The sequence below is a fragment of the Dermacentor silvarum genome, chromosome 1, assembly GCF_013339745.2.
Source record: "Dermacentor silvarum isolate Dsil-2018 chromosome 1, BIME_Dsil_1.4, whole genome shotgun sequence".
Classification (NCBI taxonomy): domain Eukaryota; kingdom Metazoa; phylum Arthropoda; class Arachnida; order Ixodida; family Ixodidae; genus Dermacentor; species Dermacentor silvarum.
Genome location: NC_051154.1, coordinates 91,870,827 through 91,888,733, shown reverse-complemented (window position 1 = coordinate 91,888,733; position 17,907 = coordinate 91,870,827). Strand labels below are relative to the sequence as shown.

Below are 17,907 nucleotides of genomic sequence, written 5' to 3'. Positions count from 1 at the left end.
AGAAACCCGTTGGCCGTGTATAGACCACATGGAGCCTTTCGAAAATGTCGCTAGTAATGTTCTCAGTCACTTTCGCGTGCATCGGCACCAGCCACGTCTGTGGGCAACGACATTACTGTCGCTGTGCCAAGACAGCATGCTTGGCAGAGTCGAGATGATTGGTCCTAATGCAATATGTATTTGAAGCCAGTCTTCTGAGCAGAACTGGTTCCAGACATCCAAAGAGCTGACGCAACTTCGAAAACTGTGGGACACTATGGAAGAGCGCAATTGTCACGCCTTTAGCATTCACCACCGCATGAGCATGAAGCGAGTATTCTTATCAAGCTGCGATCTCACTGAAACGCTGTGGGCTCACGCGAATGCTTGCTTCTTTTGGATGTAGCATGTAGGCGGATAGCTCCTACTCAAAAGTGCTGATCATTTTGCCCAAGGTCACAATTAATACGCTGTGACCACATTGATGCGTCACTGACAGCGTCTTAGAGAGAAAAAAAAGAAAGACTCCCAGCTAACCGCTGCCGTGTGAGGCCGAGATAAAGTGGCAGAGAGCAGCCAAGCAAGTGCACACGAGCAGTGATGGATAGAAAGAAGGAGAAAAGATTAACTGGGAGTGAGGCCCGGCGTGCCGTCTGTCTTGGATAGCAAGCTGCCGCCGAAAAAAAGCGAGTGCAAGTGATGCTGTTGACGCTGCCCATTGCCTTTTTACTGGTATTGTCAAAGTCAAGATATTGAGATATCTGAAGTCTGGCACAAAATGTTTTCGATATAAGGGGGAAAAGGAAACACGTACTAGGTTTAAAACCATGGCCAGAAAAAAATTTCAATTAGCCTATATTTCAAGATATCAGAGTTCGAGTTAACGAGGGTGTACTGTACAAATTTTCTACCACATCGAATGCGCTTAATTGATCAGCTTGCTGTGGGACGCATATGATTTGTGCTGTACCGTTAATGCTATATGGAATTCAAACTTGAAAATTTGATGTCATGGCCCCTTTAAGTTTGTTGTGTAGATTTTCAGTTCTGTATTGTTGCATAATTTTGTTCTAGTGCAGTTAATGGTATTAAGCCTTGGAATTTTTATTTGCAGATCTACAGGAAAAGGATGACCACATTTGCCATAAAATTCTCCCCGGATTCGAGCAAGGTATGCAAGCTTTCTTGTTCACTGATGGCAAACTAATGAATGAGGTAAAGAGATTAGTTTCTCAGTGATGTGATTGGCGTTCTAATTGCGCCATACTGAGCCATGAGCAGTGATGTAAAATGTGCTACATCCTGCAGCATTTGGACAAAAATTGCATAATTTGCGCCAAAATTGTCGTTTTAGTGGTCTTTTGAGTAAAAGGGAAGACGACAAGCGCTCGAAATCTGTCATTGTGAGAGCCGAACAAGCGAGTGCTCTGGAGAAAGAAATCTCTGAAGGCCAGTAACTATGTGATGAACAGAGGACAATACTCGATTAGGCCAATGGTGATAACTAGCAGACCAAACACAACTTGTACTTTCCGTTACAAAGTGCTGTACCGTAATTAGCAAGCAAAATCGCTGTTGTCGCCACGTGACGAATGCAGCTTACCATAGTCATAAGTCTAATTGCCATTCGTGCGGCAGCTGAAAGATACCGTTGCTGTTTGCAGTCACACTAATAGCTTGGCTGCGAAGACGTGTGCTGCAAACTGCGTAGCCACTCACCTCGCAGAGCCAGAGTACGCCTGGAACGATAAATTTTCCATGTGCAAATTTTTTTCATGTACAAATGGATTATGGCATGTGAAAACAGACACGCTTGCATGAAAACTTCACACACTGACCGATGCACTGAAATTGTCATTAAAGAATGTCACAAATTTAATTGCGATCATGGTAGAATGCGACGACCGTTATCTCCTCCATGCAAGCCTATATACCAAGGGTATGCTGCCACCGTGGGTATAGGCATACTCTATCGACATGCCTTTGTTTCATTAAAGGGACTGACAACCGACATTTATGGACCCAGTTTTTTATGGCGCAACGAAAAGCTCACCCTCGGTAGTGTTTACACCTGCAGCGGTTACTTCCAAAAGTGCGTGAATATTTTGTAAGCAGAATTTTTTGATCTGATCAGCCTCTAAAAAAATAAGAGTCCCTCCTCCAGCAACGCTGAGAAGTGATAGCGATGCCGATAGCCCGCCTCGCAAATTGTGAAAGCCGCCAATCGTCCTGCTTTCACTGGAGGAAGTGCAACTGTGGTTAACCACCTACAGTAAAACCTCGATAATTCGAACTCGGTTAATTCGAAATTTCGGTTAATTCGAAGAATTTGAGCGGTCCCGTCATTCTCAATGCAAATTCTACCGGATAATTTGAATGGCCCGCGCGGCTCTATTCGGATAATTCGAAGTTTCCGGCTAGTAGCAACGTGCGGCGGTTACGTTAGGGCGCTCCGTACAGTCGCCAACCGATTTTCCGAGCTCGAGGGGACTGAAAAATAGTCCGGAAAACTCGTTCGGCCGAAAAAAAAAAAAAGTTATTAGTGCGGCTTAAAAAAATCTCTAATAATGCCCTGCCTCATACTACGCTTGGAGGGGATCGACCTGCTTGGATTTGCGCAGCAATGACGTCGTCTCCGTGTACAGTCGACACGAACGTCACCGCGTTGGCGATCTCCGCCAACGAAGATCCACGAAGATCCAAGAAACGAGCTTCGCACCGCTTAGCTCTCGCGAAGGTACAGGAAGTAGCGCCGATCACTGAGACATGGGACTCCGAGACACCTGCTCAGTGTACACGCCACGTTCAAAATAGCAACCGAAACTTGAGAAAAAAAAAAACTCACTGAATTAACAAGCGTGGTGTCAGCGCGCACGAACGAGCGCGGCCGCGAAGGTTCGTGCGGTCTATCGCTTCAACGGAAACTGAGCGGCGAGAGCACATTGCATACAAAAGGTCAGAGCAGTCTGGAGATTGCTTTCAAGATACGGTGCGCGCGAGAAACCGCTCCGGCACTAAGTACGCAGTTAGAAGAGTAGAAGAGCACATACGGCGGGCGCGCGGCGCTGATATTATCGCCCTTGGACTTTGTATGGAACCTCAGGGCGGCGACGCCGACGGCGAAAATCCGCTTGAAGTGTCCATATAATTGGTGTCGCAATAAAAAAACATCCCACAATTAATGGTTACAACGATAGTGCTGAGCGCATTACTAAGAAATAAAGAAAAAGAGCAGTACTCTGGAGCGTTTTGTCAGCCAAGGAAGAGCGGGCATGGCCTCCGAGACTGGAGGATTGCGCTAGCTCTCTAATGAAAGCGCGCGTTCCAATCTTGTAGGCTACACAGCGAGCCACTGGAATCCAAGCCAGTGCAAAATCCAACATGGCTGTTTTCAAGATTGGGTAGCGCGGCTCGGAAAGAGCGATTTAGTCCGCAAAATCGAACTTTGGGGTCTCAATTCGTCCGAAAAATTGGGTGCGAAAATGCATGAACTCAATGGGAACCCTGACGGTGCATTTTTGAAGTCCGGAATAACCAGCAAGTCCAAATTTTTGGAGTCGAGCACCACCACGCCCGCTTTCGCGGCAGTTATCGATTCCGTGAACATCGTCTGCAACTTTGTTGAGTGCAGTGCGGGTGATATTTGTATGCTACGTTTTTTGAGCCAGCTGGAGAGCATGGCACTAGGGGCGGCGAACCAGCGCGCCAAGTAATCCCGCATCGGTAATTGCATTGAGTAATTTTTCTCGGAGATGGAAAATAAAGGTGATTTCTTTTTGCTGCAAGTTCTTGCTTGTTTTCTTTTTTTATTATTCATTTCGGTTAATTCGAAAATCCGCTTAATTCGAAGAATTTTCGCGGTCCAGCGACCTTCGAATTATCGAGGTTTTACTGTATATAGTCACCTTTCCAGCCACTTTTAAAGGTAAATAAGAGTGGAGCAATAAGTTTGCGTTGCTATGCAGACCTTTCTTATGGCTGAACCGTGTTTTTTCCCAAGTACATGCCTACGTCATGGCTGGCTGGCCCCTGTCATCGTTATTCAGTCGATAGACGAGCTAAGCCAAGTCATCAAAAACGAAGGCGAAGGCAGCGCCACTTTTCTACTCACTACAACTGCACATTGTAAGTTAGAAAAAACTTATAGTAGAAAGAATGTTACATTTCATTATTGATAAAAAGACCAGGAACAGCATACACTGTAGAAGGTTACGTGGTAGACTTCTTAAATAGGTTCATGTTTTCGCCGCATGAGGCACCAAAGGTCATTTTTCCCGACTTTTAGTGAAGAATTAAAACTATAAATCCACGTTTAATGAGAAAGACAGGACCCGTTCTAGCCAATACGATAGACGATCTTTCCATCTGCGGGGTTATCTCAATTCATGTTCCGAGCGGTTGGTTGTCTGTCCCTTTAAGGAATCCGTTTGTATACTTTACACAGCCCCGCCCCCCCCTCCCCCCGCGAAAATTGCAGTTTTTTTTGTTTTTTTTTTTTTTCAACGCATACAAATAACAAACGCTTGCAGCCATGTTGGATGAACTCGCACAAAACTGCACATGAACAGAGGCGGCCACGAGAGTGTGGCAATGATGCGATACGTGCTACAGTAGAACCCCTGCTGTTACCTTCCCGGGTGCTGCGTTTTCCGGCTGTTACGTCGTTTTCGGCCGGTCCCGGCATAGCTCCCATAGAAGCCAATGCATTGGTAACCCCGCTGTTATGTCGCAACTGTGGGACCGTTCCCGCATCGTACGTTGCGAACTGCCACACCGCGCCAGCCCGAGTGGCCATTTTGACTTTTCATGTCGCTTGGCTTGGTTGCTTGACGATGGCATTGGCCGCCCAAAGTGCCGGGGGCGACACTTATTACGTATTTTCAGTTTCCGCCAGCAAAAGTGTGGCCCTTGAGATGTGCATTTGCTATCTAAAGATGTGTCTATGACGCATTGCGGCCCTAAAATTGGTTTTGGCTCATAGATGTTCCGTATAAAGTCCAAGGGCGATTACGCCGCGCGCCGTATGCTGTATGTGCAAGTGAAAGCGTGCGAGGGGAGCCGACGACCGCGTCTCACGCGCGAAAGAAAGACAAGCAGGGAGGAAGCGCGCCTTCTTCCCTTGCGCTCGAGGCACCGGCGATGGAGCGAGGGGGGAGGGATAGCGGGCAGTGTTGTGCTCTGGCATCATACTGCGCGGCGACGCACGGTCGCTCGGGCCGTATCTTGAAAGCTATCTGCGTGGGGGCAGAGTCTACGCAGTGTAGGTTGTGGGTTCTTGGTGTCTCACAGGAGACCAACCACCGCGGGTTCGAGCTTAGCGAGCCACAGGGCCGCGTCAGCCGTCGCCTCCAGCACCGCTCGCGCGCGAGCTCAGAGGCCGCAAGGGGCTACCGAGCGACGCACGCAAAAACACAGTAAAGCCCTGAGTTGACGGAAACCGTTTACTGAAACCGTCGGCACCAGCACTGCACAAACGCTCGCACGGAGGGGAGCCAAAGGGGTCCCGCACCAGGGCGAAAATACAATAACAGGCGCCTATAGCACGTCGCGGCGAGAGCACAGGCTCAAGCTGGGACACGCCGCTAGGAAAAGTCCCGGCGGCTATGCTACTTGCTCTGGCGATAACCAATGGGTCAACTCGCGAGAGCACGGGCAATATCCTTCGGCTTAGGCTTTCGGCAAGTGCGGCTCGGCGAGGTACGACCTCGCGCGAGCACTAATGGCACCGCTCGTCGGCTTAGCGTCGGGAAAGGATCAGCACAAAGTACGCGCTCCCCGCACGGGCAAAGGCACCGTGCGCGAGCTCAGTCCTAGTCACAAAGGTGTCGGCGGACGAGAGGAAAGCATGAACGTACCGTGCGCTGGTCCCGGAGAGAAGTCCACGCTTCGCCGCTAACGACCGACAACCGGCCGCGTCGTGACGTCAGCGCTCCGCCCTCACCGCCAACCGCCGCGTGCGCAGCGCCACCGCGGGAACCGGTTAGGCGGCGCGGGCGGAGAAGGAGGCCAGCGGGGAACGATGGCGAGGGATGGCAGAGCAGGCGAAGCGCGCGCAATCATGCCGGCGCAACCCTCAATCCCCACAAGGTATGTCGGCGGCTCGTAGCTTTGTGCGTGCTGTGTGTTCTCGGCGCTCAGTTTGCGTTGAAGCGATGGACAACAACGAAGGTCACTTCGCTCGTTTCTGCAGCGGCGCTTAAATTCCTCACGCCAGCGTTTGACAGCGCGTGTCCGCGCTCGTCGAGTGTGATATGTTCATGTTTGCCTGTGGGCGCTGACACCATGCTTGTTAATTAGTTAATAAGCGAATGTTTACCAGTTTATACGAACGATAAAACTACTATTCTTACTTTGTATAGCTTATCGCAATCGATACTTCGGCTGTCGGGCGAAACTACTTTTTTTCACACGTAAGAATTAAAATAATATTGTGTGCAGTTTAACACTACTCCCATTTCTCAATTTTTCCTGTTTCCCGGCTCTTGCGGGTTTTTTTTTACGGTCTCATGAAAAACGTAACAGCGGGGTTCTACTGTATATGCGTTTTTCAAATGATGGGCGATTTTCTCAAGTGAGTGCATCTATGGCCAGCAGCATAGTCAAGTACTGTGATTGTCAGAAAGATTTACGCGAGCACGCAGGTAGAAATCGAAACACCTTTCAATTTCACTGCCTTGCGTTGAATCAAAACAAAATGAAGCATGAGTACCTGATTGACAGACCCCATGCATGCCACAAAATAAGACAAATAAAAAGTGCCGAGATGACGGCTATGCTTTTGAGTTGCACCTTTCCGATTTGAAGCAGTCCGCTATTGCAGGGCTTTACTTGATTAACAGGTGTGCAACCAAATACCTCCAAGTCAACAAAATGTTCATGCCATGGAATAATGGGGACGGGAGAATACAGGTACAGTCGAACCTGGGTATATCGAACTCGCCAAAAAACGTTTATTAGTTCGATATATGGCATAATTAAGTGTTTAGGGGTAAAAAACGCAGCTCGATGTTGCTGAAGGTCGTACTGCATTGGTGCGATGAACAATTGTCCACGAGCAGGCACACCTTGCGATTTTCGCCTACCAAATCATTGTTCCACGACGATAGCCACCTGCTGAAAAGCTCCCCGGTAATCCACGCTTTTGAGTTTGCTCGGTAGGTAGCAGTGCGCACACGTCGGGCGCCACGGGCACCTGGCCTTTTGTCAGACTTGGCCCTGATGTCTGCCTTGTTCTTCAGGATAGTACTCAAGGTGCTTCTTGGAATCTTGTACACGGCGGCGACGTCGGACTTCTTCTCACCGCGCTCGACTCGATTTATGATTTTGAGTTTCGCGGCGAACGGCAAATTCTGCCTCTTTGCACAAGCCATGACGACAGCGCGCCAAGAAAGTTGACAGAGCGCCAACAGGCAACACCACCAGCACGGATCACGCTGAATGAGGACTCGAGGAAAAGAGGCAGCAGCAGGCACACAAGCATAAAGAAAGAAAAAATGGCGCTCACTTGTACCGCCTCCACGCCTCGGAGAAAGCACGACGGCCTTCGATTGGCTGTAAGCGCTGCGAGCAGGCCAGAATAATTTTTTGCAGGGGGGTGTTCGCCCGTGCCCAGCCGGGTCTAAACCACTTTTTCTAGGGTGGCACCGGCAGTTTTCCCCGCCACCGCGAGGGAAAGCCAACTTGCTGGGGCACTTTTGAGGCACATGGTGTTTGATATATCGGTTGTCGTTGCTATTTTCGTTCGATGTAACAGTAACTTTTGCTATATATTCTCAATGTAAATTTACCGTGTTTAGAAATTGTTCGATATACGGGATAATTTGATATAAACGGGTTCGATATAGTCGGGCTCAACTGTAGTTGAAACTATTTATTTTACTGCAAGTTTTGTAGCTTGTGTACGCTGCAAGTATGCATACAGGAAGTGTGAATTTTTCATTCAAGGTATGCAAGTACGAGAATACTTTACTAAGTTGAGGGGAAAGTAGCCTTTAAAAAAAAATTATGGTGTTTTACCTGCCAAAACGACGACCTGATTATGAGGTACACCGTAGTGGGGGACTCCGAAATAATTTTAACAACCTGGGTTTCTTTAATGTGCACCTAAATCTAAGTACACGGGTGTTTTCACCTTTTGCCTCTATTGAAATGCGGCTTCCGTGGCCAGGATTCGATCCCGTGACCTCGTGCTTAGTAACCCAACACCATAGCCGCTAAGCAACCACGGTGGGTGTAGTCAAATGTTACGGAAATAGAGAAGGGGGGGGGGGGGGATGTAATTACAGGTTTTGTGGGACAGAAGCTCTTTAACTTGAAGATTAATTGAATTATGTGTATGCAATATGGCATTCTTTTAAAAAAACAAATGCATGTCTAATTTGTTCAAAATGATAATCGGAACAGTACATGTACGTTTTAGTTTAAACAGAAAGCGGAATTCTTCGAAATTCCATCTGCTGCAGTAATGCATAGTGCCTGTGGAATTGTGGGCCCATATTCACAAAGAAAAAGCTCATACGGTTGAATTTTTCCAGAAACATAATGTCAGCCGATCCTGTTACTGGGCATATAAGCCTTGGCCAGCCAGTGGCAAAGAGCATTTACTAACAAAAAGCTTTGTGAATTCAGCCCCTGACACTTGCGATTTCAAACTCGGCGTCAGAAACCAGGTCCCAGCGTGTGTGGAATTGAAAAACACTCGTGTACGTTGATGATGTGCATGTTTAAAAACTTTTAAAATTTGATCTGAAGCCTTCATTACCGCAACCCTCATTCACAGAGTAGGTTTCAGACATAAAGTCCCAAACAATTAGTTTGTCCTGCATTCTATGAACTGCAAGGAACCATGAGCCTAAGTATTCTGTCCATCAACTGATGGAAGAAACTTAGGGCTAAACAAAGGAAAATGAAGAGCAGTAAGTGAATTTCATTGCCTGGGATATCCTAGACAAACGTATGCATTCTCATGTCCATACACCGATTCTTATTTGGGAATATGGCAATATTGCTCTAGCTAGACAAAATATTTGCTTTTGAAAATGTGGCTAGTAAAATGTCACGCAGACTTGTACACGTTACAGAAAAAAGTTATTGATTACAATTCATTCAAAAATGTATTTAAGTTACCAGTTACTGGCCCCACAAAACAAAAGTAATTTACTTATACTTTGCTTTCCTCTGAGCTTTTATTAACATTGCATGGATACAGTAAACAGTAAGAGCTGGCCTGGCACTATCAGTGCGTAGTCTGCAACCCTTCATACATTGCATGTCTTCACTAACAAATGCTTTTGAAAAACTTTGTTGGTCATCGTCTCTTGTTTTTGTTGTGAAGACATCAGCAGTGACACTGAAAACTCGAGGAAAAAGAGTGGGAAAGAAAGGGGGGTTAGCCAGTTAGCTTGATGTGCGTGCTGGGAAGTAGGGGGGTGGTGTAACGTTTACGGATGTTGTGTGCAAGATTGCGATTACTCAGCCTCTGGGTCCTCTTGAAGCGCAGCAATTCATTATTGCTTGTACTTCGAGAAGAGTTCCTGGTTGGTCTAATAAAAAGCTGAAAAATTTGTTTGTGTGTAATTTGCTGGCATTAACGTCCTAAGTGGCCTTCGCTATCGAGATGTACCAGCACCGGTTCAATGAGGAAACAAATACTAACCCCCGTATTCAGAAATGCATCTCAAGTTGAAGCCCATGCTTGACTTGATCTAAGTGACGCCTGGTGTGAATGTGCCCAGGACGCTCATTGCGTTTCCTTCGGCGCATTCACGACAGGCATCATTTAAATCAAGTCAAGCATGGGCTTCAACCTAAGGTGCATTTCTGAATACGGGGATAAGCCTCCATGTTTGCCTGTCTGAACATGCACATTTGCGAGGCTGCAGCGTAGCAGGTTCTCGGGTGTTCTACTATAGTTTTCCCCAAATTCAGGTTCTCAAAGCTACGTCGCCTGTTACAGCTTGTCTCATCAATAAAGTAACTGGTTACATGTAATCGGTTACTGAAAAAAAAGTAATTGAATTAAAGTGAGTGTTACCGAGTAAACAAAGTAATTGTTAAATTGCAGAATTACTAATAAATGTAATTTATTACATCTAATTTGGTGATGTTACGTGCGAGTCTGCTCCAAAGTGAGGTTTTAGCAGCCCCAAAAGTTGCTCCGAAGTGGCTTGGATGAATCACATCACTGATTTCTGATAAAATTCATATGGCTGCTGCATGAAAAGCTGAAAGCAATGAATTGCAGTGTGTGAAATGACAGCAGGATTGTGCATGTGTGTTTGTAATTTTGAAGAACTGCTGTCTGTTTCAGAATGAAAGTGTTGGCTTGACACCATTGCCTCGGGCCAAATGTGTGGTCAACTCACCACGGCGGCAGGTGTCGCACAACAGAAAAGTTTTTGTGTCACCACTCAAAGCTGGTTGCTATCCTGTGTCACCCAAGCACCATACTTATCACTTTAGCCAAAGTCCAGCCAAGGTGAGGTAGCTGTTGATTGCAGTAATAACCTTTTTTTTTTTTCCTTCTTTTTTTGCTGTTGTATTTATCCAGCATGTTTGGTATTTAGCTACATTTTTTCTTGCACTAAAGTATGATTGGAATTCCTAGGGATCATTTCAGTGCCATTATGCATAGTGTGAAAGAAAGACCACATTCTCTACGAGGTGAACTTTTAGTGTATGAGCATTGCTAGATGCCAGAATTCAAAGTGTTGTGTGCATGTTGATGTTTTTTCCCTCCTAGAGAGGTGAAGTTTCGTGTGCATTTTGATGTTTTACTACTCATAGAGAGGTAATTAGGTTATTCATTTTCATTTAACAACTGCAGGATCTGCGTGTCATCAACCGTATGGTTCAGAGCAGCGAGAATGTGAGCAAGCGCATCTTGCATGAGGATGATATTTCGGAGGATGATTCCCCTGCCACAAAGCGGTGTTTCTTCAAGAAGATTCAGACAGTTATGAAGGAGCGCCAGGACGTCTGTGGTGGAGGCAGCAGCGCAGACAACTGAAGGGAGGGAATGGGAGACGAAGCTTTCCGCCATTATATATTTAAAGCACCGTCATTTTCATTTTCTGATAGACTGGCATCCCTCATCTGTTTTCTCATTCACTGTTGCTTTCATTTACGCATTTGGGGGCTGTTCTTGTGCACACGTGACTGCACTGACAGTGTGCAGGCCCCGTCTAAGCATTGTGCGAACTGGCTGCACCAACTGCATGTGCCGGGGCTTGTAAATCGAGTTATCCTTTAATTGAGAAACTGGAAAGCTGAGTGGTCAGTCTTGATGTGTGAGCATATTGCATAGATTTTTTCATCTCAGTGGATTTCCCAGGAGGAAACGTAGGCTATTTGTGTGTGTGTGTTTTCTTTTTAGAACATTTCAGAAACAAAAGCTCCATTTGTTTGAAATGCTTTTGCACTGAGCTCTTCAGTGTCTGTGTGGTGCATCATCATTTATCACTATGCAGCCACACAAAATGCCTCATTGCACAAATGTGTGCAAGCTTTTGTTTCTTGCATGTTTTACATTTACATGTACACTTGTAGTACTAATGTCTTTCCTGGTCGAGTCTGTCATGCTATCTTAAGCTTTGAGTCTCCAAGAGATTGATTTGTTGACCAGCATGAGAAAGTGTAATATTTTATGCTTATTTAGAGTTTAAATCTTTAGTGTTTTATTCTAAACTTACAAAGCTTTCGGAATATATGGCATATTTGCTTTATTTTGCCATCTAACTATAGCTTAAAGCCTGTGTTTGTTTTGTACTTTATCCTTGCAAGGTGTGTTGCTGTGGTTTTGTTATGTTATGTTGACAAAAAATATATGGAATCCTGTCTCAGACAGGGGCATATTTCCCCCAAGCATTCATTTTCTCCATCAAGTTGTATGTTAGCTTGTAACTTGCAGTCATTTTAAGTGCACACATAACTGTAACAAAATATTTTAACTGCTTGGTAGCATCAAAATAATTTCTTACTGCATTTTATATTTACCTTTTGCAGTACAATTGCACAAACCTTCAAATTTATTATATATAAATTTACAGGTTTGTGTAATTGTACTGTAAAAGGTAAATACAGTCATGTTTTAAAAAATCCAAAAACCTGCATGGCTGGTCTTTATGTTGTCCCTTTAGCATGAGTGCTGTTTTCCACTTTTTCTGATGGGGCATCACATGCCACTACATTTTTAAGCACATACAGTTGTGTAAAAAAAAGAGAGAGAGAGAGAAAAGCGTAGTAGCCTGTGCTTTGCCTTTTCGTCCATGTGTAAATACGTGTTCCAGGTACACTGCTGGTTCCTCGGTCTTTACTGTACTGTGCATGAATGCTGTCTTTTTTAGCTGGTTTATACGGTCTTGTTTTAGTGCTGTAGCAGCTCTCATACGTTTTCTTGAATATTCAAAAGTTTCTTTATGATATTGAGTACTAGACAAGGCATCCAGGAAAGCACTGGGAAACTTCTACTGGTGTTCCAAGTTCAGCTTGCATTTGTAGTGTTGCAAGTTTGTGTCATGCATACTTTGTCAGGTGTATGTAGCAGAAAACTGCTGTAATTTCTGTGTTCTGTTGCAGTCAAGCTTAGGTTAAGTTTGTGTTCCTCTTAATTCCGTAGCCTGATCACATGCCTTGGAGCCATCGTGATTGAAATTACCAAAACTGCTGTTACCCTGAGGTGTTCAGTCTCGGTTTGACCTGGTGTTGCCTTTACGACCATGTCCCTATGTATGCTGTGAGTAAACAGTTGAATGTTTGTTCTGCTTTGTGGACAACTCAGATTCCAAGGTTTTGTATTTGTGGTGTATAGCTTTTTTTTTTTTTTTTTTTCCTCCCCATGTTGTCTATCATGTTGTGGTTTGTGAGTGCTGCCTGTGCAGTGATGGATGCACTGTAGCTTCAACTGTTCATAGTCCTGTGTTGTGATGGTTAAAAGGAAGCTCCTGTTGACTTAAGAGCAAACAAAGCTGTTGTGACCTGCTGCTGCTGTGCCATCAGAAGTGCCTGCAATGCTTTCGAGGTGATCCCAGGATTAACCTTTTGTAGAAGTCTGAAAAATATGCCTTGTCAGATGTGATTGTCACTAGGAACAGGGCATTTCTGCTACCTGTGGTCACATTCCCACAACTCATGCACTCTTCTTGGTTCTTTCATCGTAATTAGCTGCTGTTCATCTGCATTTCCCAGTGGGGTAGTTATACCAGTTTAAATGCAGATATATATGTTTATAAATATAAATATATATACACATGCCTTTTTTTTTTTTTTTCTCCTGGCTATGGGCCACAATTTGTCCATGCTGAGTTAGACTTGTATACCATCCATTTATGCCTGTTGTGTCATTAGATTGCTAAACATTTTGTTTCATTATCATCGTTTGCTTATAAAGTCGTACGCAAATGGTGAAAATAAAGAGCAGTGTTGGATTGTATGATTTCAGACCACTTTGGCTTTTTCTTTAACCTCTGCCAATGAGGTATCCAGAGTTGTTTCAGAGTTGCCTGGAAAGTGGTAGCTGCTGCAATATGTTAATGAGGAGTGCCCCATAGCACATTACTACTAGAGCACAATGTTTTTGTAATTTCTCCACGAAATATTGTGTACTACACAAGCATTTTTGTCTGCACTCTTAGCTCATATGATTATGTAGTGCTGCCATTTTAGCTTACAAGTGGCATAGTATATACCAAATATGGTTTAGTAAGTGAAAAGTACTTAATTTGCAAGTTTATCAAGTTTCAACATTTTAGGTAGTCTTTACCTCTTTTGGCATAGCACAATTGTTAGTGCTATTTTAGACTTCAGTGAGTAAACAGTTGCAGTCCTGCCTTTCGTAGCCTGGGGAGGTATTCTGTAAGAGTCCACCTAGTGGACATGTCCATTTCATCTGCTGCTAAAGTGCTGATTGGCTGTGGCGCTTGGTTGCTGAGGACGTGCAGCCCAACCCGGCCAATCAGAACTTCAACAGCAGACGAAATGGACATGTCCACTAGGTGGACTCTTACAGAATACCTACCCTGATGTGCGTGTGGCAACAGCAAAGGGCATCTTCAGTGAATGCTGCGATAAGAGGAGCGGAGGTGGATATGACTAGTGTACTAGATTGGAGGAGTGGGTCTAGGGGACGCCTTGGCAGGCGCCGAAGGTGAAGCAAAAAACGCGGAAAATGGGGCGGCGCTGCCATCGCCTTGTTCTGAATCTCCGGCCAATAAACGTTTGCTCCGGCTGTTTCGGCAGCGCTCATTGGCTGAGGTGAGCTCACGGGCTGTCGTCTGCTCGACGCATCGTCGTTGGTGCGTCGTTTGCATTCTTTCCACCGCTTTTTTTTTTTTTTTTCATTTTATTTGCAATAGATCGGTGGGGAATAATCTGTGTTACCGCCACCGAGTATCCGCCTGTCAAAGCTCCATGCAGCTGCGGTAGGGTCTCCTACGCGACAAGCGTCCAGTTGGCACGCGGAGCCGCTCATTCGGGAGAAAGTGACGGTGGCGCCACCAACTTTTCCATAAAAAAAAAGCCTCAGCGGGGTCCTGCGTTGGACCCACTCTCGCGGACAACTTTCTGTGGCAATGAAGGGAAGCTACGGGCGCGTGGCAGCTGCACATGTGTTACCGCGCCAAGTAGTCCGGCAGCGTTTGACATTGCTTTTGGTTGCTCGGAACCATGGAGGAAGGATTCGAGCACTGCACGGGCCCGGGCCGGCCCGAAAGCCCGGGCCGAGCTTGAGGCCGCGGGCCCGGGCCGGGCTCGGGCTTGAAGCCACGGGCCCGGGCCAGACTCAGGCCCGCTCATTGAAGGGCCTAGTTAGGCCTTCGAACACACGCGACCGTTATGCATTGCATGTTTCAATGTATTCTGTGCCAAGCTGAAGTGACACGTGCAAGATGACTCTCATCATCATCCTCAGCCTATATTTATGTCCACTGCAGAACGAAGGCCTCTCCCTGCGAACCCTGTCTTGCGCTAGCTGATTCCAATTTGCGCCTGCGAATTTCCTAACTTTATCACCCCACCTAGTTTTCTGCCGTCCTGGACTGCGCTTCCCTTCTCTTGGTATCCATTCTGTAGCTCTAATGGTCCATCGGTTATCCATCCTACGCATTACATGGCCTGCCCAGCTCCATTTTCCCCTCTTAATGTCAACTAGAATATCGGTTATCCCCGTTTGTTCTCAGATCCACACCGCTCTCTTGACTGTATATCTTATCAGATGACTATCTTATCAAAGAAAATAGTAAAACAGATGAAGTTCTCATTTTTACCAGCGGAGGTGTTTCAGCCGGGTCTAATATGTCCGCTGAATACAAAAATGTGGGCCGATCCTGGCAGCAGTGCAGAAAGGGTCGATATATCCAAGCGCAATAGCACATACACCTGTGAACTAGCGAAGCTGAGCCTGGTTAAGTCTAGCTAATAATGGTGGGGACTAATTGCATATCGATAGGAAATTGATAGCCAATCAATAGCTAGTCGATAATCGATCAATAATTAATAAATTCCCCCAAAATGCTGGGGATGACTTTAGCCTAGCCCAAATACGTGGCCAATACCTTACGATAGCCAATCGACAGCCAATCAATAGCTAATCGATAATTGATCAATAATTAATAAATTCGGATAAGTTGGTAGTGCTTAACCTATCCCAAATACGTGGCCAATATATTGCAATAGATAGCTAATCGATAATCAATAAATAAATTCCGGGAAATGCTGGGGATAACTTGGTAGTGCTTAGCCTAGCCCAGAAGCCAGGACTAGCTAGGTGCCCATCATCTCCGCTGTCTCTTTAGCATTGCGCCGCTAGTGCAAGCTACGCAATTTTTTTTTTCTTTTCCGCAAAAAAGAACATTGTTTCCGCGCAAGGAAAAATAAATTATACAAAGAACCACTCCTGAAACCATTTCCATGTTACCGCTTTTGCGATCGCACTATTACCAGTTTTAATACTATGGCATTATTTTAGCGCTAAGGCCAGTTACTTTTGTGCTTCAATGCATAAAACAGCGTTTTCCTCAAAAGGTTAACTGGAACGCCCATGCTTTTCGTCGGACACTTTGAAAGTTAGTATATCGAAACTGGTTTCAGTCCTGAGAATTCGTTCGAAGTGGATACGCCTTGCGAACTCAGCGGCTATAATTCGTAGATTGAAAGATGTGCCGTAACATAATTAATTAAAAAGTTAATTCGCGTAATTATGTTAAATATTCAATTAGGCCATCAATGTCAGAATAAGCTTGGAACTACATAAAACAATTAGCATCCTTAGAGCGTCGTCGCATTAATGCGAACACAAGAAATCCTGAGATATGGTTCATTCCATACTTCGGAACACTCTATAAGCTTCAGTGTTAATACATTACCTACCATTCACTTTGAACATACAAAAATGGCGGTAATTTCAGTAAGAAAGAACTCAGCTGACACTTTGGTCGCTTGTAGTGTATCTGATGTGATTATTATTCTGCCTTTGTGTATGGTTCTGAGTATATAATGTAAATCCTGTTTCGTTTTCTTAGCAAATGTTGATCTTGTAAAATTCAGTCTCATGCTATGTTGTATAGGTGGTGTTGCGTTGTTTTGTATAGCTAGTATTGTTATTGTAGTGTTGTTTAAAATGCATTCTGTTAAAAGTTTTTCCAATTCTGTTAACTCGCCGTGACGCAAATATTCTTTGTCTTTCCGTTCATAGCTATTTCGTCTATGAGGAATTCCAGCGACAGCTGGAAATATATGTGAATTATTGTGCATGTGTGCACACTGTTTGCTGTACTATTGCCTTGCCTGGTCTTTTGGGTCACGTCAAGTTACATCATCATCATCATCAGCCTATTCATGTCCACTGCAGGACGAAGGCCTCTCCCTGTGATCTCCACTTACCCGTCTTCCGCTAGCTGTTTTCAACTTGCGCCTGCAAATTTCCTAACTTCATCATCCCATCTGGTTTTCTGCCGACCTCGACTGCGCTTTCCTTCTCTAGGTATCCATTCTGTAACCCTAATGGTCCACCGGTTATCCATCCTACGCATTACATGGCGTGCCCAGCTACATATGTCCAGCTACATATATAGCTTTTAGTCCAAAATGACCGTCCAGCATGTAAACTGGACAATAAATTGATTTGATTCGATTGATTTCGTCGGACACTTTGAAAATTATTATCTCGAAACTGGTTTAGTCCTGAGAATTCGTTCCAGGTGGATATGCCTTGCGAACTCGGCGGCTATAATTCGTAGATTGAAAGATGTGCCATAAAATAATTTTTTAACGTTAATTAGCATAATAATGTTAATTCTTCAATTAGGCGTTTTGATTTCTCGTGGAAATAATGGCCACCTCATCGAGTAGTTTAGATCAAGGATTATAATTGCGCTATCTGCCACAGGCAATCTATAAAAATTTGGTTCAGCTAAAATGAAACGCCCTGTATATTTGCATGCTAAATGACATCATAGAAGTATATCGTACAAATCAACGTAAGTGCATGCGCACCACCAGAAAAATAGTAGCACAGGCAATGGGCCGGATTACTGATGTTCCCGTGGGAGAAACAAAGATTTCGGCCTTTTATTGCTTATATACTGCAGCTTATTAAACCTCTAGAAGGTGAGGCTGACAGATACGGCACAATCTGTAAGTAAAAAAAAAAAAAAAAGATTTTTTTTTTCTTACAGGCCGGGCCTGGTCATGCACACGCGGGCCCTAGCTAACCTTAGTAATGAACGCCCGGGCCCGCGCCGAGCCCGGGCTCAGTAACACGGGCCCGGGCTTGGAACCACGGGCCCGGGCTGGTCTCGGTCATGTACGCCCGGGCCCGGGCCGGGCTCGGGCTTTGTATTACGGGCCCGGGCTGGGCTCGGGCCTCGTAAAGCGGGCCCGGGCCGGGCTCGGGCCGAAAAATCAGGCCCGTGCAGTGCTCTAGGAAGGAAACCC

General features: G+C 45.3%; 1 protein-coding gene across 2 annotated transcripts in view; it reads left to right on the top strand.

Moving 5' to 3' along the window:
* Nucleotides 1-13,411, top strand: part of LOC119432268 (retinoblastoma-like protein 1) — an 80,249-nt gene extending 66,838 nt beyond the window's left edge. For both annotated transcript variants that reach the window (XM_037699491.2, XM_037699492.2), the window contains 3 exons: nt 1,094-1,150; nt 10,289-10,456; nt 10,805-13,411. In XM_037699491.2, coding sequence (XP_037555419.1) covers nt 1,094-1,150; nt 10,289-10,456; nt 10,805-10,987 — 408 coding nt within the window. In that variant the 3' untranslated portion in view covers nt 10,988-13,411. The remainder of the gene's footprint in view (nt 1-1,093; nt 1,151-10,288; nt 10,457-10,804) is intronic.
* The last annotated feature ends 4,496 nt before the right edge of the window (nt 13,412-17,907 follow it).